This window comes from Zingiber officinale, chromosome 2B (assembly GCF_018446385.1).
Source record: "Zingiber officinale cultivar Zhangliang chromosome 2B, Zo_v1.1, whole genome shotgun sequence".
NCBI classification, from domain to species: domain Eukaryota; kingdom Viridiplantae; phylum Streptophyta; class Magnoliopsida; order Zingiberales; family Zingiberaceae; genus Zingiber; species Zingiber officinale.
Window position 1 is genome coordinate 23314007 of NC_055989.1, and position 26229 is coordinate 23340235.

General features: G+C 34.3%; 1 protein-coding gene across 6 annotated transcripts in view; it reads left to right on the forward strand.

Moving 5' to 3' along the window:
* LOC122045492 (COP9 signalosome complex subunit 3-like) overlaps positions 1-26229 on the forward strand; it is a 45479-nt gene that overhangs the window by 13630 nt on the left and 5620 nt on the right. Inside the window, exons 4-12 of one of the 6 annotated variants that reach the window (XR_006129997.1) lie at positions 4091-4148; positions 4223-4312; positions 4720-4782; positions 12022-12111; positions 12308-12466; positions 12543-12664; positions 15545-15628; positions 15711-15772; positions 15852-15948. Coding sequence is in view for 4 of the 6 variants with exons in the window: in XM_042605729.1 (XP_042461663.1) it covers positions 4091-4148; positions 4223-4312; positions 4720-4782; positions 12022-12111; positions 12308-12466; positions 12543-12664; positions 15545-15617; positions 15711-15772; positions 15852-15948 (814 nt within the window). In the remaining 2 variants the exon portion in view is untranslated. Of the gene's footprint in view, positions 1-4090; positions 4149-4222; positions 4313-4719; positions 4783-12021; positions 12112-12307; positions 12467-12542; positions 12665-15544; positions 15629-15710; positions 15950-26229 lie in introns of those variants that run through there. The other 5 variants (XM_042605729.1, XR_006129996.1, XM_042605732.1 and 2 more) reach the window with 5 other exon arrangements.

Below are 26229 nucleotides of genomic sequence, written 5' to 3' on the forward strand. Positions count from 1 at the left end.
CCTATTAAAAAAATATATATAATTAAAAAAATAGATTAAACATCTATAGTCTCCTCATCAACAAAAATAGTAAGTTGATTTTGGAAAAAAAATTTGCTTTAATATATGTATATATATATATATATATATATTATTTAATCGGGTATTTGGGTCGGGTATCGGGTATTAATAGTTCCTCCATACCCTCCTCCATTCGGGTCGGATATCGGATCCTCCATCAGGTTCGGGTGAAATTGCCATCCCTACGGCCAGCGATTGTGCGCACAATGGGTAGATGCGCGAGGAAGAGAACAACAGCGGCGACAGACAACACTAGGTTTTAACAAAGCATTGTTTAATTAGAATAGAATACTTAGGATATATGACTCAATTAACTCCTAAGACTTTCTAAAACCCTAACTAACTGAATTATCCTAATAAAATATATAAAAATTTATTTAAAATTCTAAAAAATTCTAATAAAATTTTATATATTCTTAAATTTTAGTTTTCTTATTTAGTTAATTTTTTATTTTTTAAATATATATTTTTTATAAATAAACTATTATTAATAATACTACAACAACATCAACCAAGCCTTATCCCACTAGGTGGGGTCAACTATATGGATCCTTTTACGCCATTGAGCTCTATCTCCTACTATATCATCATTTATACTTAAAATAAATTTTATCTTGTTTTATTGTTGCTAATCAAGGCTTTTTTGGTTTTTTCTCTTCCTCGTTTGATATGTGTGTTATAGTTTCACATCACTTGGAGCATTTATTGGTCGTCTAAGTACATATCCGTATCATCTTAAACGTATATCTCGGAGTTTCCCTCAATAGATGCAACTCTGACTTTCTCTCTAATGCTCTCATTTCTTATTCTGTCTATCCTTGTATGTCCATACATCCATCTTAACATCCTCATCCCTGCAACTCTTATCTTATGTTCATGTGCTCAAGTCATAGTGGAATATTTAGCTCCATATAATATAACAAGTCTAATTGTGATTTTGTAAAACTTTCTTTTAAGTTTTATAGGTATCTTACGGTCACATAAAACACCTGACGCTTTTCTCCATTTCAACCTATGTAAGACATCTCTCTCAATCCCTCCATCGTTTTGAAAAAATGATCCTAAATATTTAAAGCTCTCGGTTATAGACAACTCATTATCTTCTATTTTATCAATTGTCTCATTACGTCTAATATTGCTAAACTTAATTTTATACAGTCTGTATTTACTAAGCCTAAAACCTTTCCATTCTAGTGTTTTCAACAAAGATTCTAGTTTAGCATTTACTCTTTCACGTGTTTCATCTACCAAAACAATATTATTTGCAAACAACATGCACCACAGTATTGTGTCTTGAATGTGTGTAGTGAATTCGTCCATAATTAATGTAAAAAGATAGGGACTTAATGATGATCTTGATGTAATCCTATTTTTATTAGAAATATTTCAGTTACTTCGCCTGAAGTCTTTACTCTGGTAATTACATCTTCATATATATCCTTAATTAGTTCAATATATGTTACGCTAACACTTCTCTTTTCTAGAATTCTCCATATAATTTTTGTTGGGACTCTTTCATAAGTTTTTTCTAAGTCAATGAATACCATATGTAAATTTTATTTTTGCTCTCGATATTTTTCAATTAGTTGTCTAAGAAGATGTATAACTTTTATTGTCGATCTTCCAGGCATGAACTCAAATTGATTTTCTATTACTATGGTTTCTTTCCTTAATCTTTTTTCTATTATTTTTTTTTTCCAAAGTTTCATAGTATGACTCATTAGTTTGATACTCCTATAGTTTGTATAATTTTATACGTCTCCCTTATTCTTATATAAGAGAACTAGAGTACTTATCCTCCATTGATCAGATATTTTTTTCGTTTTCAATATCATGTTAAATAGTTTTGTAAGCCATTCAATACCTTGTTTCCCTAGGCACTTCCATGCATCTATCGAAATAACATCTAGTCCTTATTAATAATAGTTATAAAATATTAAAAATTATTTCAAAATTTTAAATAATTTTAAAAATTAATAAATATTTTATAAAATAATTAAAAAATTTTAAAATTAAATATTAATTTAAAATAATCTATTTTTTAAAAATATAATCTTAAACATTTTAAATAAATTTTTAAAAATTTAAAATCTACAAATACATTCAAAAAATAATTTAAGATTTTCAAATAATTTTATAATTATTTTTAGTCTTTCAAATGATTTTATAATATTAGATTTAGTTTTGAATTTTAAGAATTACTTATTTAAAAAAAATAAAAATTTAATAGACATTTATCTTACGAGAAAATATTGAAATATAAATTCAACATAACATCTCAAAATATAGAGCATATTTAATAATCAAATATTAATAAAATTAATATACATATATATTTAAAATTTTAAAAATACCGAAACTGTATCGGCTGATACAATACCAAAACTATATTGCTCCAGCCTAATGACTGAAATCTCGGTATAGGTTAAGATTTTAAACCTTGATTAGGTGTAATGTCTAATAGCTTGCATTGATTTGAATTTTAGATGTAATATAGCTTGCATAAAGCTCGATGGAGGAGTAAGATTTGTATCATTGATTTCAAATAGTTGGGACAACCACAACTTAATGATGATGATGTTGATAACTTTATAATATCAGACTGTGGAGAGGTGGGAGGAAAATAAGGATTTCAGACCAAATACACATAATATTTAATAAAGGTGAAAAGGGAGAAGTGAGTATATCAAACATTTTACTTAAGGCTAGATCCAGTCTCTTGATTTTAGTGGAAAAGGAAAACAAAGAGTTTTGCTTTCTTTTAGGAACATCATATTCTCCAGATCTTAGGGGAAGCACGTAAAGAAAAGGCTCAAGTGGTACAATATGTATGTCTCTTGTAGTTCTTGGTGTGTGAAGATATGTGGTTAGGTGCTCTATTTTCTAGACTGAACCAAAACTTGTGTTTATAGAGATAACTGTTTATACAAGGATTATATCAAAATAGCAAATTGGTCATCTTAATAAAACTATAGATGACCTTTTCCTCTTGATACACATTGCCAAAAACTTTATTAATAATATTTTTTGTTACTAGGCTTTAGGTATGGGGTAGTGGGAGCAATATAAGGATTTTAGAGCAAGTACACATACTTAAGAAATATTTTCCACCTATATCTGTTCTTGTTTATTCCAAGAACTTAGGGTTGTGGCTATCGCTACCATCCCCTTCCCCTTCTACCTATAACTTGTCTGTGAATAGAGCTAATCAAAGCTTGTTGATACCAATTAATTTGAATGATGCTAACTAAAGCTTAGATTCGTCAGAAGTTTTTAAAAAGTGTATTGAGGTACTATGTGGTCAAACATATCACATATGTGGTATGTGGCCTAACCACTTACATAGCACATATGCTATATCCAAATTCATATGAGATCCATATTTTTTTTAAAGATAGTATTAATTATATTGAAATAATGTACAATGTCAAAACAGGTATACGATTTGCATCTACTATATAATACATCAAATTAATTGACCTAATCAATCACTGTAAAGAATATCTACATCTATCACTTTATAACTAAATCAATCGGCCCAACTAATCCAATTTTGTATGGAAAATTTTGGATATGAATCTAAGCAATGCATATAACACTATGGCACAAAATACAGATAAAAATTTATGCTAATCAGCCATCACAATCCATACAACAAAAAATTTCCAATTCACATAACAAAATAATGAATTTTTGAGCTAGCCATTCCATATAAATTCCTTTTTATTTGTCTATTTTACAAAATTAGGAATCTAATTATATTAAATTTAACATTTGGATTTTAGCAAGATAGGAATTGGTATAGCCTGTGCGATCTTTTTGAAGTCATAACTGAATGTTATGAAGTCGCTTAATGCATAAGCTTATGTGGTCACCTAAGCGGCTTAGTAGGTGGCCTTTTAAAATGAATGATTTCATTGGATGGCTGTAGGTAGGTGCATATATACTGATTCTGTCTTCTCTGTTCTTCTGGTTGGAGCTGTATGACATGTTATATCGAAGTTATAATTATTTTAATTTATCACTACAGGGGAATGATAAACATTGGATTAAAGCGATTTGAGAAAGCATTGGAGTGCCTTCACAATGTGCGTAAATAGTATAAGCAATCTGATATCTAATTGATCATCCATTATTTATGGACCGATGGGCATTTTGTCAGGCTGTTACTGCACCAATGACCACTTTGAATGCAATTGCTGTTGAAGCTTACAAAAAGTATATTTTGGTTTCTCTCATCCTTAATGGACAGGTATGCTCTGTATTTCATTTTAACCCCTCTTATCATGTTTTCTTGAATTACAATACAGTAATCATCTGGCCTGATGAACCTTTGGGAAGTATATAGATTATGGTATTTTATGAATTACAAAGCAATTTTGTAATACTTGGCAAACATCTAACATTCTGTTAAAATCTTGAACACTATATTGATTACTGGAACAAAAAAAAGTGCTAGATATAGGTTTTGAAATGACTCTCTAAACTGGAACAGTCTCTTGCATTGTTTGCTGAATGTTTGGTAGTACAGGTTGCCCTTTTTTTTGTAGACATAAATCTTTCCTTAATACTGTAAGAAATGACATAGTTAATTCTCTTATTTAACTTCTGTGCAAGGTTTTTTGTATGCTTATTTTAAATTTAGTCAAAACGTGGCAGGTTCCATCATTCCCAAAGTATACATCTTCTGCTGCTCTCAGGAATCTGAAGAGTTATACTCAGGTTTGCATCAACCACAAGCTAGAAAACTATATTTCGTCTATATTATTACCTAAACCTTGTAAGTGCACTAGCAACTAGTTGCGTCTATAATGTAGAGGACGGTATTGTCCTATACCATTGTCCCTCTCTACAGTGGATATCCCATCAGAACCTTATTCATTTTTCTGCATGATACAGCCTTTAGTTAGTATATTTTTCAATCATACTCTGATGTGGATGTTGAGGTGGATGTCTTTGTTGGACTCCACTATAATCGGAAGCAAATTACCAGCTTGGAATAAATCTGCTACTACCTAATTAGCTACTGGAATAAATCTGCTATTGCCTAAATTGCCAGTTTGGAATAAATTTACTATTACCTAATTAGCTACTGGAATAAATTTGCTACTGCCTAAATTCTGCTACTGTCCAAATTTGCTACTGCTATAAGTAGAAATAAATAAAAGGTCTTTCTATTTTTGATTCATGGTTTCCTTTAGCGATTCGTCTTTTCCTTTTTTTTTCTTGAATAATCCATGTAATTGATTCCTTATATACGGAGTGTTATTATCAATGAAGAAGAGAAGAAAAATTGAGTAATTTGGACTCTGTCTGGGACGAGTCTTTTCCTCCCGAGTAATTTCTATCTAGGACGAGTCTTTCTGCCTCCCTTCCCTCTTACGTGTTGCATGACCAAGTACGGACTTGTGACTCGATCCTGCACTCAGGACCATAACATACTCCTTGCCACAAGTTGGAATCTTGAGCACGTTTGCTTAAGTGGATTGAGACAAATGAAAGGAATTCCTTGTCACAAGTTAGAATCCTGAGCACGTTTGCTTGTGTGGATTGAGACAAATGATAGGAAAAGGAGAGAAGAAAAGAGTGGGATTGTTGTTTACTTGTGGAGATGGTTTTGATGGAGGAGAAGAGGTTGGATATGTAAACGACTATATGAACCCTCTATCTTCCTAGTTTGCTTAATCTTCTATCTCATAGAATGACACAACTAGGAGCCGATATAGTTGTCAAGAGGGGTTGACACCGATATGGATCGGTCGAGTTGAAGCAATATCAACAAAGGTCGAGCTGATTTTTTTGAGAAATCAGCATCTCACAAAGATTGAGAATTTTAGGAAAAATTAGGTGTTTCAAAAAATTAGCTAGAAATTGGTTAGACTTTATTAGAAAACTAATGATTCATGGAATCAGCTAAAATTTGGTCAAATTGAGATGACTGTAAAGCTCAACTGATCTAGCCTTCTTGTTGATCCTTAATAAATTCCTAAAGAACTTACATAAGTAGAGAGACTTTGTTATTGTTTAGTTTTGTCACAACTTGAAATTCATCATGTGCTCAAGGATCACTTGTTCACCCTTCAAGTTATCTTGAGAAGACAGTGATATCTCTCAACGAACAACAAATCTGAAGCTTTCTTTCCTTTAAATGAAATCTGTTCTAGATGTAATTAAATCTATACCCTATAACAATAACAACAACAACCAAGCCTTGCCCCACTTCTATTGAAAAATATGTTAAAAATTTAGTGATATCGAATAATTTATACTAAAAATATCATCAGTTATAGTATCTTTTTATTATTCATTAATATCTTATTTTAATAAATATAATGTATTATTTGTACATTGTTCTACTAATGATCGATGTGTAATGATATATAATAGCATTCTAAGAATTTAAACATTTTTTATAATCCCATATATGAAATAATTTTTTTATCTTTTTTTTTGTGTAAAAAATATCCTAACTCGCTTGTGTTGTCAATTGTTTGAACTTTCACGGGTTGTCTTTCATGGATCTTGATTGTTGAAGTTTGGCAAGCTCGCCCAATTTGTTGTTGTTAATAGGTGGCCCAAACCTCATATTACATTGATCTTTAAGTTCCTGACATTGAATATGAGGTCGATCACGTTCTAATTTGATGAACCATAATTGACCATCTCCCTCAAGATGGAATGAGGCCAGGCCAATCTTTTCTTCCTCAGGAGTGCGTTGATGGCGAAAACATTGGTCACATCGATTGAGCCATCCCAAAGGATCCGATTGACCATCATAACGTGGGAAATCCAGTTTCAAATAAAAAAAAGGGCAGCTTGGTGCACGAAGCTCCCGCTATGCGGAGTCCCGGGGAAGGATCCATTGTACGTAGCCTTATCCTTCTTTTTTGCAAGAGGCTGTTTTCAGGATTCGAATCCGTGACATTTTGGTCACAAAGCAACAACTTTACCGTTGCGCCAAGGCTCCCCTTGTAAAGGGCAGCCCGATGCACGAAGCTCCCGCTATGCGGGGTCTCGGGGAAGGATCCATTATATGCAATCTTACCCTACTTTTTGTAAGAGGTTGTTTTCAAGATTCGAACTTGTGACCTTTTTTGTTACAAAGCAACAACTTTACCGTTGCGCCAAGGCTCCTCTTCGAAATCCAGTTTCAAATACCGTGGTATATATGAGGATCCCTCATGGCCGCGGTACCCTTTCGAGCGGTGCTTTGTGGGTCATGATGGTTGCTGCTCTTTTCGCCTGCTTAGAGAAGCCTTTGAACAATTCCTCCAGTTGAGATGAGTTGCTTTTTCATTGGCAAGCTTTGTCCTCGTGGTAAATTTTGACAAAAGCATCAAAGCATTGTTGAAGTGCTTGTGAGTCCCCCAACGAGCTATGATACATTATTATGACCCTTGGATATGGATTGTATAATGGGATGATTTATCTACTGATCAGTTTCCAACCTTGACGACCTATGGTGGTAGAGATAATTTGAGGCTGGTTGGGATTATAGAACCTCTTGATCCAGGGGCTTTGATTTCTTTTTGTAAACTCATTCATAATCTTTATTGCATTATTCCATCCATTTAAATACAATTACTGACATTCCTCCCAGACAAAGAAAGGAAACAAACAGTGAATAAGAAAAGTTTTATTCTTACTTAAAATATTGAAAATAAAAGCTACTCGACTTAAATAAAAATCAATTACAATTCTCTTGAAATGCACCCTTCTTTCTAAATCTATCATGCGTGTATCTCTCGTATTTGATGGACTCCAAATTCTCTTTTATTATATGGGCTTACCTACGGTCCATAATAGACAATGGTAGAAATTACAAACAACTTCTAATTAGGAGTAAGAAGAATTTTATATAATTAAAAATTTTCTCAAACCACATGACAAAATTGATTATCTACTCTCAATAAACATCGAACTCTAGAATGTCTAAGAAAGTGATTTGTTAGAATTGTGATCCTATATAGGAACAATGATAAAGTATAGGATTGGCTCGTAGATTTGTAAAATCCTAGTTTGACTCACCCATCCTAGGATCTTGATCATTGAGGTTAATTTGGGTCATAAGATCACAAGATCCTAATGTTTTTATTGTGATCTTGACTACCATGCCTGCAAACATGCCTTTCGATGTTCAACCTTTCTCAAGGTTAGGTGTGTTTGCAAGTGCTAGCGCCTCACTAGCAATTGTAGCCGGATCTTGTAGGATCTCCATTCTTTGGGCTTCCATATCTTGAACTAGCAAAAATCAGTCGCCGTATGTCTTTCCTCATGCTGCAGCTTCCTTTCACTACCTCTTGCTATATGATGGATCTATTTTTTTTTTGTTCGGATCCACAAGAACTACCAAATCCTCTTTAATTATTTTTAGGTGGATCCTTTATCCATTAAAAAAATTTCAAGTTGTGTGCTCCATCCTTTTGAGCATGTTTACTTGAGGAGAGGAAGAGGAAAGAAAGGAGGACTAAAGAAGGGAGGGGAGGAAAGGAGAGTTCTTTTTCTTGTGCTGTTCTTGAAAATAGAGAAAAGAAGGGAATATGAAAGGCAAAGTAAAAGCAGACTTTGATTTTGTTGTTCTTGAGAGCCGCAGGGTTGAAGTAGTCTTTTCCCTTCTAATTGGAACCAAAATTAAGGAAAGGAAAGCATAATTGTTCCCTCCTTCCTCCTTTCCCCTCTTTCCCTCTGCTTGGGGTTCATTCCGCTCATGTAGACATGTCCTTAAAATTTTATGGGGACTATACCTGAAGAGGTTTTGGTCAATGGAAGTTTATGGAGAAATATTTACTACAAAATTGGCTTAGAAAAAAAGACCATAGTAAGATAGAGGAATATCTAGTGTTATCACATTGATTATCCTTCAATACCCTAACCTTGTGGCAATTTGAATCAGATTATGTTTAATTTGTAAGCTGCTCTAAGTTACTTTCCTACTATAGTGAAAAAACATCTCATCCTAGGCCTAAAAAAAAGCTCACCATTGATCGTGTGTACAAAAAGCTACCACTCCAAATAGAATGTCCCACCATATTTCATTTGTCTTTGTAAGCATTATTATTTGTCAATAAGCTTGCATTGGCACAATAGGAAAAAAACACCACTATTGTTGTAAAATATACAGAGATGATTTTAACAGTGAAAGCTTCAAAATCAAATACTCTTATACCATAACAAGTTTAGACTCATGAGAATTTAGTTGAACAATTAAGAAAGTCTTAAAAAATACGCTGATAAATTAACTAAAGAAAAATGTTTCTTATATAGTTAGATTTATATCATATAATACAATACGTTATCATACACATGTAAAACGATAGGGTTATTGTATATGTGTTGAAAATGAAAAGAACTATGATGTTACAATTTCATGCTAATCTTGTTTTATACTATTTTAAAAGTAAACAAATACCCATTAAAGGTTAAATCTAATAAACTAAATGTATATCTAATCTGTTAAGAAATTAAAGTGAACTTGATATATTAGAAATTAAACTAGATTCATTATAAAAGAAGAAAGAAATGAATTTTATAATATATAGTAAAGTATGAAGGTTGAATCGAGTGGAATCTCTAATTCAATGATGGTGTAGAAGGAAAGAATCTTATCATGTGGAGATAGATAGTTGAAGATAGACAAGGTTTTCAAGATTGAGATACCCTTATTCCTTGTCTATATACGTATTATTATTTGTTAATATGCTTAGTTTGACATGATAAGTTATAGACCACCAGTGCTATAAAATATATGAGAGATTTGGATATTAGTAATGAGAACCTTAAAATCATGGTTTGAAATTTCATTCCACGTCGATCTACACAGGTGAAGAATCTCATTTCTCATGTTGATTGACATGCAGAATAATTTGAAAAACACGAAACCGTTCTGTGATGATGACGAAGCACTAGAGTCTTGCCGTAGAGCATGCAAGTCTTCTAGCAATGCGACATGAAGTCAAAGATGACTCGTGGCTTTGTGGTGAGGGCTTCTCTTTGAGGCAGCAAGGGTAGAGGACTTTTCTAATGCTCAGCTCCTTCCCTCTTCTCCTTTGTTTTACTTTTATTATGTCTCTCTTAACTTCATTGTGACTTCTCAAAACCAATCAAATATTCTTCTTCGTTGTCTCCTTTCCCCTTCTCCACTTCTTCTTGTGTTCAACACAGCATGGCATGTCCAACATGTCTTGAGCAAGTCAGGGACCAAAACCAAGGCTCAACTCCAGCTTGAGATTTCAAACCTTACATAAGATTAAAGATTTTTATAAGAAAACGAGCTTGACTCTTAAGAACTAACTCAAACAATTAGGAAAGTTCAAAGTTGTAAAGAATGTGTCAATAAATTGATAAAAAAAAATCCTCTACATATACGATTTAATGAATTTCAATCCCTCGTAATATTATCCTAACATGCATCCTAACCCACAACACAATGATGTTATATCCAGAGGAGAATCAAGCTTGTCCCTAAATACCTTAATATGCAAACTATACTTTATTTAGGAAGTATTACATGTTCATCCCAGCCATCTAATTTTAACAGCCAATACATTTTGGTTAGCTGGCTTAAAAGATTATTTTAATATGAAATCACCGACCACCAAGCACAAATGCATTTTGCCAAATAATAATTACTAGACGCATTAATAATTTTTGATAAAGTATTCACATTGAAGGGGAGCTTTGGCGCAACGGTAAAGTTGTTGCCATGTGACCACAAGGTCACGGGTTCGAATCCTGGAAACAGCCTTTTGCAAAAATCAGGGTAAGGTTGCGTACAATGGATCTTTCCCTGGGATCCCGCATGGCGGGAGCTGCCCTTTTTTTTTTTTGATAAAGTATTCACATTAAAGTAGAGTGAATTAGGTAAAGACTTTAAATTTTGGTCAGAAATGAGATATTGACTTAAAGAGAAGGACATTCTCTCATACTTTATAGATACCAAATTGATAAATCTAAAACAATTACTAGTTCAATATTGATACCAATTTAAAATTTTACACAAGCATTGCAGCAGTTTGATATGGATTGGAAATGGTGATTAAAAGGAATATGGTGACAACTGGATAAATTGAAGTTCCTCTTTTGGTGGAGGAAAATGAACCAATTAAAATAAATCCATGATGTTGTAGTTTTAATTTTATTCTTCTTAAAGTCTTAGTGTTGCTGTGTGATCACGGTTCGAGTCTCGGAAACAGCCTCTTGCAGAACAAGGTAAGGTTACCCCCAATAGATCCTTCTCCGGGACCCCGCTTTGGTGGGAGCTTCGTGCACTGAGATGCTTTTTTTTTAAAAAAAAGTCTTAGTATTTGTTATTTTTTTGTTTTTAGATAAGTTAGTTTATTTTGCACTGTCTTAGGATAGTGGATAATTGTTGGGTCCATAAAAAGATCCTAACCTCTTTTGTTTAATATATTCTGGTCTTTAATATTCATTTTTCTACAATTGTTCACTATTCCATCAGATTTGCTATCTAAGCAACCCAAACTTATCACCATCTCTTTTGTGTTACATCAATAGCATGATTGTCTCTTCTAGTGCACTTGAATTGCATTGTCTTATTTGTCGTCAACTGTCTTAGACACCACTATTTATTTATTTGCTAGACTCTTTCCTTATCTAACAAGTTGGGCATCGTTTACTATATATGCTCCTACTTGAGAGGAGTCTAGAATTCATAGTTATATGGGTGTAAATTTATTCTCATATGGTGTATTTAGTTAACGGATAGTTTCTTCCAGTCATACATATGGATTAAAGTTGTTCTCTATATGATAGAACCTTTTGCTTAATTTATGCTTTTTATGTACATGATATATGCATCTTTGGTGAACCAATGTGCTGTTTATTAATACGAGGGTTTCCAATTATGGATGCTGATAAAATGGCTCTTAGGAAGCCATGTCTCTTGGATTTAGTTTGTAAAACTTTGTTTTAATCTCGATAATTATGAATTTATTTTGACAGCCTTATGTAGATCTTGCTAATTCCTATGCCAGAGGGAAATCTTCTGAATTAGAGGCGTGTGTCCAAACTAACCAGGAGAAATTTCAATCTGTGAGTAACTCAAGTATTTCTGTTGTTATGTTTGAAGCTGATAAATTTTGTACTCCAGCGCAACTCATACTTGTGTATATATAGTTATATATACATATTCGGCACTATCTGTTTGGCCATGCGCTATAGGCATGAAATAAATTTTAAAAGTCGTTTCTATGATATGTTTAAATTAAATTAGTATATTATTTTTCAGGACAGCAATCTTGGTTTAGTGAAACAAGTACTATCTTCCCTGTACAAGCACAATATTCAGAGACTGACGCAAACTTACTTGACCCTGTCGCTCCAAGATATAGCAAATGTTGCCCAACTGAACAGCCCTAAGGAAGCTGAGATGCGTGTACTTCAGATGGTAAGTTTGAGCATAACTGTCCCTAAGTTAGTTGGCTTCCAGTTAGTAATGATAAAATGTTGCAAAATGATATCAGATCCAGGATGGAGAGATATTTGCTACTATTAACCAAAAGGATGGAATGGTGAGCTTTCATGAGGATCCTGAGCAATACAAAACTTGTGGGATGACAGAACATATTGATTTTTCAATCCAAAGGTAATCTTTTTAAGTTCTTCTACTTCATATTTGACTTGTTTCACTTTCCTAGTTGGTGACCACTAGACCAGGGCGTTTGTTGGATGTTTTAGAACCTCTGACTACTTCATTGCTCTTATTGATTTCCAGTATTCTGTTTCTATTGTGCCTTAAACCTCTTGTTATTGGGATTTCAATTTTGGTCTTCTATACTTTATTCTCACTTAACGCAGATATACAAAAACCTAGATAGGTTGACAGAAGCGACACAAACAGGGTGATGAGTGATGACATTCAGAAACCCTATCTATAAGATAGGTCTTGGATCATGAGTTGATGCTGTTGCATTATTAGTTTTCTTTGAAACTTTAGGCGAGCGGCCCAATTGATATAGTATGCATGATTTATGATAGAAAATATTAAGGAATCATTGGTTGTTGCTGGAATATGAGTTAGTAGCTTCCACTGTGCATTAGTAGTGTAGCCACCATGGATATAGTGTAAGTAACTAAAATCTAATGAATGTCAAAATAAGATACTTTCTTCCTGCTTATTACAACATGTTGGGCCAACCTATTCTTTGTTTTTTTGGCAATTCTCACTCATATAGCCATGGAAATCAGTTAGTGTTACTTGTGTATCCATTGAATGTGTCCATTACTACTGGTGATTACAAACCTTCTGATGACTTGGGCGATTGAATGTATTTGACTTTCAGCTACGTTCCTCTTAATCAGGTTATGTGATCTCATCCAAGTATACTCATGTTGACATTTGCACCTCATTCTGACATATATTGCACACTATCATGTGAAAGTTTGGGATGACTCATGCAATATGATCTTTTGGATGTTCTGTCATTTTTAGGCCATTTTCCTAAAGAAAGTTGATGAAATATTATTCCAGTTAAATGTGCCCTCTTCATCCTCTGTTAACAAAGCTGTGAATTTGGCTGAAAAAGGTAGGATCTTGCTATTATTTTCATATTTAGGCACATCCAAGTTATCTAGTGATTAAACAAGTTCTGGACTAAACTTCATAAATCAATAAATCGTTGCCATAAAGGCCTAAATTGATCCCTTGATATAAAAAAAAATCAGGGAGAAATGATATGTGTACCACTTGTTGTTTAATGATCTCCCATGTACCCTTTTTGGCTTTTTATGGTTGTTAAGAAATGACAAACTAAAAAACATCACGCTGTCATTGGGTTGAAAATCACATATGAACAGTGACATCCAAATTTTGTTTGGATCAAAGAATATTATACAGTTGGACTCAGATATACATAAATTCCTTACCGGAATGAGAATTTGAGTGCTAAAAATAAAAAATTTATGTACTACAGAACCAATTCCATTCGGTTAAAAAATTTGAATCAATAGAAAGGCGAGGTCAAAATTGGTTGAACTGATAAAATATCGGTTTAACTAAATTAACCGAATTTTTCTAATTCGGGTCTAAAAATTCGGTAAATTCGATTTCAGTCTTAAAAAAATAGGGTTTAAAAATTCGATTTGGTAGAAAAATTCAGTTTATTCGATCTATTCGGTTTAACTGAATAAGAAATTTCAAAATCGAACCCTAGCCGAATTAACCAAATTAATCAATTTTTCAAAAAAAAACTGAATTTCCGAAAAAACTGAACCGAAATTTTAAATTTAGTTGGTTTATTCGGTTTAACTGAACTTTTGCTCACCCCTACTTATATTAAATTGGATTAGTTAATCATATTATTGAATAACATGAAGATTTTAATACTCTCTTTTCCATTTGTGGAGATTTTCTCACTTTAATTTTGGACTGTAAGAATCCTTGTTTTTCTTGCTGTAGTTGTTACTTGTCATTTATTCCCATGTACAAATTTCGGATACCAAAATCCTTAACCTCATTCCTTAAGTGCAATCTGTTATATCTGCTTTGGCTGTGAAAACTAGGCGTGCCTTGATATTACATTATTTTGGTGCCAGTCTTCAGGAACAAAGTCCATTAACGGGTTTACCTTGATGAGGTATTCAAAAAGGTTATCTTTTGTGTGATGGTGGAGCCAATTGAGTCTCATATGCTTGTTAATTAGGATAATTTTGGACTGAGTTGGATCTTAACATGGTCAAGGCTTATGAGAGATTATTATTGACATCTTTTTGTCCTATATTACAAGTTCAGAGGTTTTATAGACTTGGATGACGGAATTATCTTTGCAAGAGGTTGGATTGTTGAGCCTAATGAAGTTATGGGATAATTCTCTCAATTCCAGTAGCTCATTACACAGACTTAATAATGCACAAAAAATCTGCTCAAGATATAGAAAATCATTTGTCTATGTTTTAAACAATTAATTTTGGAAATTTATCCATTATTACTAATTTTTTTTGTCTACCTACCGTTTTCATGCCGCTATTTTCCTTATAGGAATTGGGATTCTTGGGCTATAAAAGTGAAATATTATACTCCTGGCTAGTATTTTTTAACTTAATTATGCAACATAGTTATTGCTAACTTTACTACTAAACAGTGGTAATTTAGCACTGAGATTATTAGTATAATTAAAGCTGTTATTTGGTATCATCATTTTGTTCATTATTGACAGAGCAAACATAAAACATCTTTAAATGATAACTTGTTCTCATCCATTTATGGAAACTGGAGAAGTTGGTGGACCAAATTTTACCCTTCACATCATAAACTCTTTTTTGTTTATCACGTCCGTGGTATTACTACATTACACCTTTTTGTTTATGTACAAACTAAACTGAACTACCATTTATTGTTTATCCTATATTCACATGCTTTTCCCACTCTCTTCTGTAGTTCAGCAATGACCATTTTGTATCTCCGTGTCCCTGGTGTGGCTTTGCTTTTCTTCCCTATCATCTTGTTTTCTTTTTTGTTTGATTGCAGGTTAATGGTATTGTCAAAGAAGCTGAGCTCCTTGGACGAACATCTTTCATGCGATCCTACATATCTATCAAAGGTGAGTCAAAGGTGAGTTAAATGATCCTGTCTCCTTCTTTTACAAAATACGAAGAATCCATTAATGCCAACCAATAACTTCACGACGATGCAGATTGGTAAAGAACGACAGAGGTTTGATTTTGATGAGTTTGATTCTGTTCCACACAAATTCATGTGAGCATGAGCTGCAGTACCAGTGGCAGGGAAGTTTTCCGCAGCTAATGCTTTAACTTTATCGTGGGAAATACTGCAGGCAGCGTGCTTATCTTTTCATAAGAAAGGGATCTCCGAATGGTGTTGTGCGACATTGCCCTCAAACCATTTTGAGCAGCAGCATCATGATTGTTCTTGTGAGTAACTGAGTGGGTGATACACAGTTAGTTGGATAGTTTAGCCTTAGCGTGATTGTGTTTAAGCATGTTTGTCAAGTTAAATATAAAGAATAAAAAACGACTAATTTCAGTCCAAATTCACACACCCTATTATTATTATTAGAGCAACCACTTCTTCTGCTCAAGCTTTCTCATTATTATTATTATTATTATTATTATTATTATTAGAGCAACCACTTCTTCTGCTCAACCTTCTTCTTCTGCTCAAGCTTTCTCATTATTATTATTATTATTATTATTAGAGCAACCACTTCTTCTGCTCAAGCTTTCTCAGCTTTCCTCAGTTTCTTAAGTTTTATTTCAGCACCTATGTACTTCAGCATGTAAGATAATCTTTCTTAAAATTTTCTTTTCGCATGTAAGATAAGCCTTCTGTACATTATGTTTTTCCTTTAGCATGTAATATAAGCTTTCTCAACTTTGCATGTAATCTATGTTTCTGTAAATTCAGTTTTCCTTTCCAGCACTAAGTACTTAGCTTTACTTCTGTATAAATTCACCTTATCAGTATATGCTCATGACAACCTAATGACAGACCTATCTGGATTGTAACTTCTATCTTACCTCTGAGGTCTTCTTTAGTCCTTTTTCAAGTAACAAGATGGTGAACAGTAATTGTAAAAGATAAGAAGGCTAAGGTAGGACCTGGGCTGTCTTAGAAATGATGGCAACGAATAGCCACAGTCCTACTTAGCCGGGGCATTTACCTTCTTGTAGATTTTTTACAGGTGAGGCTTACTAGAGGACATTAGTCACAAGTCTTAAATTACCTACTGCTGTTAGTACCTGCCCCTACTATTTACTACTTCTCCTACTTTATTTACTGTGTACTGTTACTTTTTTACTAATAGTTACCATGTATTGTTACTTTTTACTGTCAGTATTTATAGCGTCTAAAAACTTCTAACAAGCATAATCATATAAAATTTTGGTATCAGAGCCTTAAGACCCTTGGACCTAATATTGTATGAACAAAATTCAATTCACAAACACTTATTACGAGAAATCTCTTGATTTTTTCTCAACAATTTGTTAAAAACAAGGACATTAGCTACAGTAATTCTGCTTTAGTAAGCCAAGGTGATCAAATCCTAGTACAACAAAACAACACCATATTAGCTTTATTGACATCTTTACATTATCGGCTTACAGTCTTAGAAACTCAACTCCTTACTCTTGAAAACTATATACATAAAAATAATCAAACAAAAGCTATAAAAGAAACCTTAGACAATTTAAATAAAGATCTAAGTAAGTCTTCGTTAGGTAAAATCATAAGTAGATAACCACTCAATTCCTATAAATTCCTAAAGATCCAAGACATCCCTTCTGATGACCTTATGAACAAAAACACAAACTGAAAGTTTTTTTGGATTATCACATACTCTAAGACAATCCAATAGAAATCTAATTATGATACCTAGAAGGTCTACATCCAATATTACCATGTATCAATTAGAAGACTCATAGATGTCGAACAAAATCTAGACACATTTTTGAATGAACAATTAAATACACTAAACCCAAAAGAAATATATAACTAAGGTTTATTATCCTTTTTTACAACACTTTATAGACATCACTGAACATAACCACTCCACCTATCAGACGGAGGAGAGGAATGATTTGCACTTATGATTGAAGAATCAGCTAGAACCTGATTACAACGTAAACATAATTATATCCACTTGGGATTAATTTTCAGATTAAGAGGACTTACTAGAAAAAGTATAGGAGCTAAAGTATTTTTAGTACTTTGATACTGATAAAGTAGTTATTGGACTCATTGAAGTTGATATGAATAGCAATCTTAGAATTATATATTTTTACCCGAATTTTAATATGACCATCCTAGACTTTATTGAACATATTAAAATCTCAGTTCAAGCCAGAGGATATGGAGATTTTCAAAACCACAATATCCAGATAGATATAATTTTTTTAGGTAAAACTATGATTAATATCAACAATAGTTTCAAAGTCCAAATAAATAATATTATTGAGACTCTTACCACAAAGAGAATTTATTTTAGGAAACCTAAAGATTTCTCCTCTAATCTGCTTGTTGGATTAGATTGGAATCTTAATCTAGAATTAAGCCTAAAACCATAAATTTTATAACCAACCGAATCTATCATCTACAAAGATAAACATGGTAAATCCTTAGTAAAATTCCATAATTACAAATTTTCTACATCATAAGACGACGACCAAGAGGAAGGCCAACCTAGTATGGACATAATGAATAAAGAATGTTGTAATCATTCAACAAACTTATGTCTGGAACCTAACTATTTATTTTATGATGATTTAAATGAGTATGTATACCTACCATTTGAAATAGCTACTTATTTTACTAAGGAAGATCTTAAAGAATTCGAATCCTTTGAGCTTTTACACCATAAGTTAGAAGCAAATTGGATGTTATACTTTGATGAAGACCATAGTGTAATCGCTAAAAAGAATGATTACTTCTCCAATGTCAACTTAATAAATCCTACTGAATCTAGTGCCACTAGTATATCTAGACCACAACCTTTACAGGTAAGATACCCAGAAAGGTTTATGTGAACTATGGATTACGGAGAAGGACATCGTCTAAGGACACAAATATATCCTTACACTAATAATAAACCCTTATTAAGAACCATAGGGAAAAGAAGATCTCCAGAAATAACATAGTTTTGAAAAAACTCTATTTTACTTAATATTTGGGAATGTGATGATCCTCAAATGTATGATACTTATTTAGAACAATAGATAGTCTCTGTCAAACGAGATTATCAGGCTAAACACGAACTCGATATAGAATCAGGAGACGATATGCTAAGGGTAGGAGAAAATTACTTAGGAGATGTTGCCAGAACAGTATGAGAATCTTATAAAACTACCCATCCTGAAGAAGTAGCCAGGATTGCTTCCCAAGGGAATAACATACTCAATTTTTGTTACACTATTTATAGACTATTTACAGCCTGAGATGCAAACACAGGTTTAGATATTAGGCAAAAAGAAGCCATGAGAGACTTAGAGCAATTACAATTGTTTAACTGGAACTATATTAAACCCTTTTGTAACGATTTTTTAGCCCTAACAGTAGTTTCAGGAAATGACTGTAATCTTGAGTTAGGAGAACGATTATTTAGTAAACTCCTAAGAGACTTAGGAAAAGAAATGCATAAGGCCTGGACAGATATGAAAGTAGCGCCACAATATAATAATATTGGAGTAAGAATACAACACATCATTTCTGTTTTAAAAGAGAAATGTACTTACATACACATACAAAAACAACTTAAAAACTAACAATATAAATTATGTAGTCAAATTTATACGCCTCAGCAGTATGGCTCAACTCTCTCAAGAACACAACCTTATAAAAACAATCGAATTTCAAAACAATCTGTTACTAAACCTAAAACAGTCAGACTAAGAAAAACATACTATGTTAGAAAAAGTAGAGAAAAGAAACCTTACTTAAATAAGGAAGGACATGTAAGAAAATTCAAATCAAAGAAAACTTATGTCAATACGATTACTTGTTTTGCTTGTAATGAGTCAGGCTATTTATCCTCAACCTATTCAAATAAGAAAAATTTATACACACGTGAGGCCAAACTAGTTACCTATACTAATCTTGATTTAGTAGAAATCCAATAAGATGTTTTGGATACCTCTTCTATTTATTCCATTATCTCTGTAGATGATGTAGAAGAAGTTCCTCTCTCCTCCGATTATAGCTTAGTAAATTCTTTTCTACAACCTTCACATTATCATCCTGAAATTGATTTCCCAGATTATATGCCATTAAACTACGATAAAGTATTATGGAAAGACTTTCCTAAAGAAATGAATCTAATGTTCACCCAACTTAACACAGGAAGCCAAGAATCTAATTATACACATGACTGACTATTAAAAATAGGAACTAATAACATCCCTTGCTATCTTTATAGTTATTACCCCTCCATTGAAAAATGGGACACCTGCACTTTATGTAGAAAATAGGTTTGTAATCTTTGCCTCCAAAAATATTTTACCATTATAATACTTACAACTCAGTATACTAAAAGCAATACTAGAAATATTCTCTTAGAGATAAGAGTATTTGCATTAGAAACTCGATTAAACCAAATGGAAGCCCATCTAGGTATAATTGACGCCCAGCTAGAAAAATTATTACCACAACCACTTGATAAAGGTTAAGGCCTATAAGTTTCCATGAGTTCTACAGAAAAGGACATGATTTTTATTAAAGCCTCTAGTATTTGTAACACAGGGAAAACCCTTGATATTAGAGTTAAATGTCTCGTTAATATACATGACCATGAGTTTACACAACATGCCTTTTTAGACAGCGGGGCCACTAACTCCACCATAGATGAGGCAACCTTAGTCTCAATATTACCAAAAGTTTTTATTAAGAAAGCCTCTCAACCCTAATTAGTACCCAATTTGATAGACAACAATTAACATGTATATAATTTGTGGCAAATATATATTTATGATTTTACAATAATTGTGGTACCTATAGTCCTCCTCTAACACTCTCCAAATTATGGGTCAAATCATTATTACATCCTTAACATACATATGATATTAGGACTCAATTTTCTTATAGCACTATACTGAGCTTTTCTTCTCACTAAAGATTATGCTCTTTTCTTTTCCACACCAATAATCTCAACCATTATGTCAGATTATCCCTTAGTTGATCACCCACTTACCATTCCACCCTCACCTACAAATTATCTTCACAACTTAAACAAACTTACTTGTCAATGTTCCCCTACATGCTCTTGTAAACAACAAACCAGTACTACTCTTCAAACTTGTGAGTTATCTTTTTCTGAATATCAGGAAAATTAGAAACACTTGGCTGGTCAAGTCCAACAAGTGATGAATTTTCTACATGGGATGCCTCTACTGACCTAATAAACTCAACACATTTACTTCAGATGATTAATACTCATCAATCAGATTTAGATTATCTAATCTCTAGATTAGAAAAGCTAGAAATTATTGGTGAAAATTCACTCAACTACTGGGATAGAGACAGAGTATACTATAAATTGGAATTCATTAATCCAGATCTAACAATTAAAGCCTAGGATTTAAAATATATAAATTGGGAAACTGAAGAATGCAAAATGCATATCCAACATTTATTACATCTAGGGGCCATTCAGAGATTTACCTCTAGACATAGAAGACCAATTTTTATAGTCAATAAAGGGGCATAACAAAAACATGTACAGTCAAGAATAATTTTTAATTACAAAAGGTTAAATAATAACTGCCAAGAAGATGGATACAAAATCCTAGATAAAGACAAAATTTTAAATAAAATACAACATTCTAAATGGTACTCAAAATTTGACATGAAATTAGGTTTTTGGCAAGTAAAAATGCATCTTGACTCTATTGAATGGACATTTTTTTTTTTTTTTTGCCTCGAAGGCCATTTTGAATGGTTGGTTATGCCTTTTGGCCTTAAAATAGGCCCCAAGTCTTCCAACGAAAAATGAATGATATCTTTCAATTTGTTTTCATGTTTACATGTGTTTATATTGATGATATTTTATTATTCTCTAAAACTAAACTAGAACATTATGCCCATTTGCATATCATCTTTAATTTATTTGAACAACATGACCTTATCATTTCTCGTAAAAAAATGGAATTAGCAGAAACACATAGAGAATTCCTAGGATAAGAAATAGGCCCAGGACAAATTACATTACAACATTATATCTCTACAAAACTTCTTGTTTTTCCATATAAAATGGAAGATACTAAGACTTTACGCTCTTTTCTAAGCTTCCTCAACTATGCAAGACCTTATCTTAAATACCTCTATATAATAAAACTTCTTTGACAAGACAAAGGCATTTCAACCAACAAGATATAGCCTTAATCTAATAAATTAAACATTTGGTCAAAACTATTCCAAAATTAATCCTACCTCTTGACACGAACTACTTAGTTATTGAAACAAACGGATGTGAAACCGGATGGGGAGACATTCTCTACCACAAAATATCTAAATATGAACCCAAGATAGTTGAAAGCTTATGCCGGTATGCCTGGAAAATATCAAGAAAAAGGACATTTAACATCACTTGATTATGAAATCTTAGCGGTTATATATTGCTTAGAAGCCTTTAGATTATTTATCTACAATAAACAAGAAATCACTATCAGGACAGATTGTGAAGCCATTGTCAAATATAGTCAGCAAACAAAAAATATCAGAAAAGGCCTTGTTTCTAAAAGATGACTAAAATTTACAGATACTATAATTAACAAAGGCCTAAGAATACAATGGGAACATATAAAAAGAGTTAATAACTCATTAGCGGATACTTTATCTAGACTATTGCATTAATTGTGACTCACTCTTGTGACTCTTTATAGGGTTATGGACAGATCATGGAAGGTTCGTACTTTCTCTACCAAAACCATGCGCTTTGGTAACCAAGACTTACAATTATTTACACAACTCGAGGATTAGTTTCGCTTCTCTGTCCAAGACAAACTTAACCACATTCAAAACTGCTTTCTAGACAAAATTTGGCATATCCTCATTTTACCTGGAAGCTCAGGACACAAAATTGCGATCATAAATGCACTGTCCAACTACTTCCTTACTACTATCCAAAAACCCGCAGGAAAAAAGTTCTCTTATTATGTGGTTTTCTCAGGCCCCCAAAAAGGAGTTTACTCTACCTGGGAAGAAACCAACTTGACTATACAAGACTTGGAACATCCCTATTTTAAGGGTTTTTACTGCCTGGAAGAAGCTTTTATAGCTGCCAAAGCTCATCTTGGTCCACATGTCTTCTTTAGTACCCTACTTAAAGCTATCCCCTTATATGTAACTGGCCTGCCACTCACATTCTATCAACTTATGCTCAAATAGTAGGAAGTCATAATGAAGCCAGTTCTGATAACCCTCCAGACAGTACTACGAAAATTCACAGGCCTGATTGCTTAGCCCAACTCAAAGGACAAAATAAGCTTTTGAAAACCGTTTAGTAGGTTTTTCAAACACTATTCCAGAAGATATTACTACATACGTAAGAAGCTTGGTAGAAAAATCAACTTTACAATTTTTTTGGACTTATGTGAAGCCCTTAAAGCTTTTCACAAAACTCCCCCTGAAGGCATAACAATAGTATATGAGGCTGAGTTCAGCCTAAAACTCAAATGCCAAAAGAAAGATCCACTTTGTATTGACTCTGACAAACATGGCTGTCCATGCCAACTTCTTTACTCCTTTCGTAGGGCCAATGTAGATTATGAAATATACACTACTACTGCCTACAAAAGACGACCTACACTCCTTTTACATTACTCGACATTGGTCTCCTACATAAATTATGGGTCCATGACCCTGCTTCAGTTAAAGATTTTTCCAAGAAATTGGGCACCATCATTTCCACCGCATTAGAAGAAGAAGAAACCTTTGTGATTTGTACTTTTGATAGTACTCCACTAGAATGGCTAGAACTCAAAATAGAACAAGCCAGACATTTAGTCAAAATTGACATCAATGAGATTGATGGTTATCAAGAAGAACTCAAAGAGTAGCCTTTTGACCCAGCCTTTGATTGGGAGGCTTCTCCCTCTTTTCCTGATCATCTTAAACATTGGCGTGCCTCTATTCAAGGGACATTGGGGTTGGGACAAAATCGAAGACCTTGATGCTTACCTTCTTGTAGGAGAATTTTTCACCGAGAAAACTTATTGGCCAAAGGAAATGAGCACCAGGTTCTTTCCTTTTAATTTCACTACCCAGCATACTACTCTCTTTCAACATTATCAAAAGAAGACAGAATGTATGAGAACAAATGACTTGCCAGTTCAACACTTTCAGCCAGAGCTTACATGACTACTCTTGCTAGGCATAGAGTACCAACTCAAGCATCCAGCTCACAAGCATCATCTCTGGACTCCATAGGAGAATAGAATATTGATAACATGATAGATCCTTAATCAACCTATTTTACAGTAGCGCCACTCAACCTACTCTACAGTAGCTCCACTACCAACCACCTATCCTTTACCTATCTACGACCCTCCTTTTCTGCCATCTGTCTTCCATTCCTAAAAGCCACCACCAGACCCTCCTCCTTTTCTACCTCTTATCTTCCACCTCCGAGCAGGCCCTTGCTTCCATATGCATTCCTTCTCTTGCAAGTAAGACTTCCTTCTCTCAAAAGCAATCTCTGCCTATAAAAAGCTTCACTCTTTTGCTTTTGAAGGCACGGAGCAACCACTTCTTATGCTCAACTTTCTTCTGCTCAAGCTTTCTTAACTTTCTTCAGCATTAGTTTTTGTATGTTTTATTCCAGCACCTATGTACTTCAGCATGTAAGATAATCTTTCTTAAGTTTTCCTTTCCACATGTAAGATAAGCCTTCTGTACATTATGTTTTCCCTTCAGCATGTAATATAAGTTTTCTCAGCTTCGCATGTAATCTAAGATTCTGTAAATTAAGTTTTCCTTTCCAACACTAAGTAGTTAGCTTTACTCCTAAAAATTAACGTGCAATATGCATAGATTCACCTTACCAAGTAATAAGATGATGAATGATAACAATAAAAGATAAGAAGGCTAAGGTAAGACCTGTGCTGACTTAGAAAGGACGACAACAAATAGCCACATTCCTACCTAGTCGGCCTAGGTATCCTCGCCTGCTTGGTACTCCTTCAGCTCTTCTTGGACCTTGTGCAGATCAGCTCGTGCCCTAAATAGCTCCTAGCGTGTCGCCGTTGCCTCAGTTTTTGCCGCTGAAAGTTTCGCCCGTAAAGATTTGATGGTAGCTTGAGCCACATCCATTTGTTTCTAAAGGGCAGCTTCCTGATTGACGTCGGTAGATAGTTCATCTGTTTTAGCAGCCAGGTCCACCCGTAGGGAGGTGTGGACCACTTGGAGGTCTTGTAGTTGCAAGGAGAGGTTTGCCACCTTTGTGTCCTTCTCCTCCAACTCGACTAGGATTTTGATGCACCTTAAGCCCTTAGACTTGAGTTTAGCCGTGTTTATTTTTAAGGCGGCCTCCAGTGACTTCACCTTGTCAGACTCGACATGGGCCAGGTCCTAGGCCGTTCGAGTTTGGTCCTCCATTGTTTGCAGGTGGGACTGTAGTAAACTATCTAGGATTGTTAGGTTAAAAATCTGACCCACAATAGCAGGAGACGCCTGTTCCTGAATATAAGCCCTCATAGAATCATTCTCCTAATGAAGGTCATCTATAAATTGAGAGAGGCTCAACCCCATGACACAGGTCTACAGAAAGGGCAGGATTAGCAATGCTCTGGGGATATAAAGAGGAAACAGCTAAGACTTACCGATATCATCTGTTGGGAAAACTTGTCGGACAAGTCCAACTGGGGGTATTCCAATATCTGGGTGGTTGTGTGCTTCCACTAGTTGGCCAGGGCACCATGTAGTTGTACTTGACCGCAGTTGGGGGAAGCACTCGAAGAAAGGGCTGGACTCAGCACTTGGAGGGACGGTAGTTGAAAGGAATAAGTGAATGCATACCACCCCTTGGAGCGAGAAGGAGCAGGAGCCTCAGAAGGTGGCTGGGCTGAAGAGGTTGGAGGGAGAGAAGGCGTGGAAGTCGTGGTCTGGTCCCTCAATCGGGATAAGGTGTGTTCCTTGACCCAGGCGGGTGGAGGAGAGGAAGCCACGACCTCTGAGGAGGCTAGAGTACTCGCTAGGGAAGGAGTCTTTGCCTGGGCAGGCACCTGCATTAAAGGCGGTCTCTTGGGGGAAGATTGGAAAGAAGGAGTAACACGTTGCCTCTTGTGCTGAAGTCGTAAAGGGCGCTCAGAGGCTGTAGAAGAAGTCTTCTCGCTAGCAGCAACAACAACAGGAGGTTCCACCACAGGGTGAGATTCATCTTCAAGGGCTTCAAGTTCTCCTGTTTGATGGGATGAGACTCTTGCCGAGGCATTGGCCTGAGGAACCTCCTAGCCAGACATAATCTCTTTCCCGCGCTTTCGCAGAATGTCACTAGGCATCGTGGAAGAGTTGAGAGCGAAAACTCTAAACATGATGACTTTTGCAGGTTAAAGAAGATACCTCAGTTATTGAAGATACGAGAGAAGAGTTGTTTGATCTTACCAAAGGGTGCAGCCAGGGGCGTTCGGATAGGACTTAGCCCGAAGGTATACAACATGCTCTCCCGTAGTAAGGAAAGAAGTTGAAGCTGCACCCCGGCCAATTTC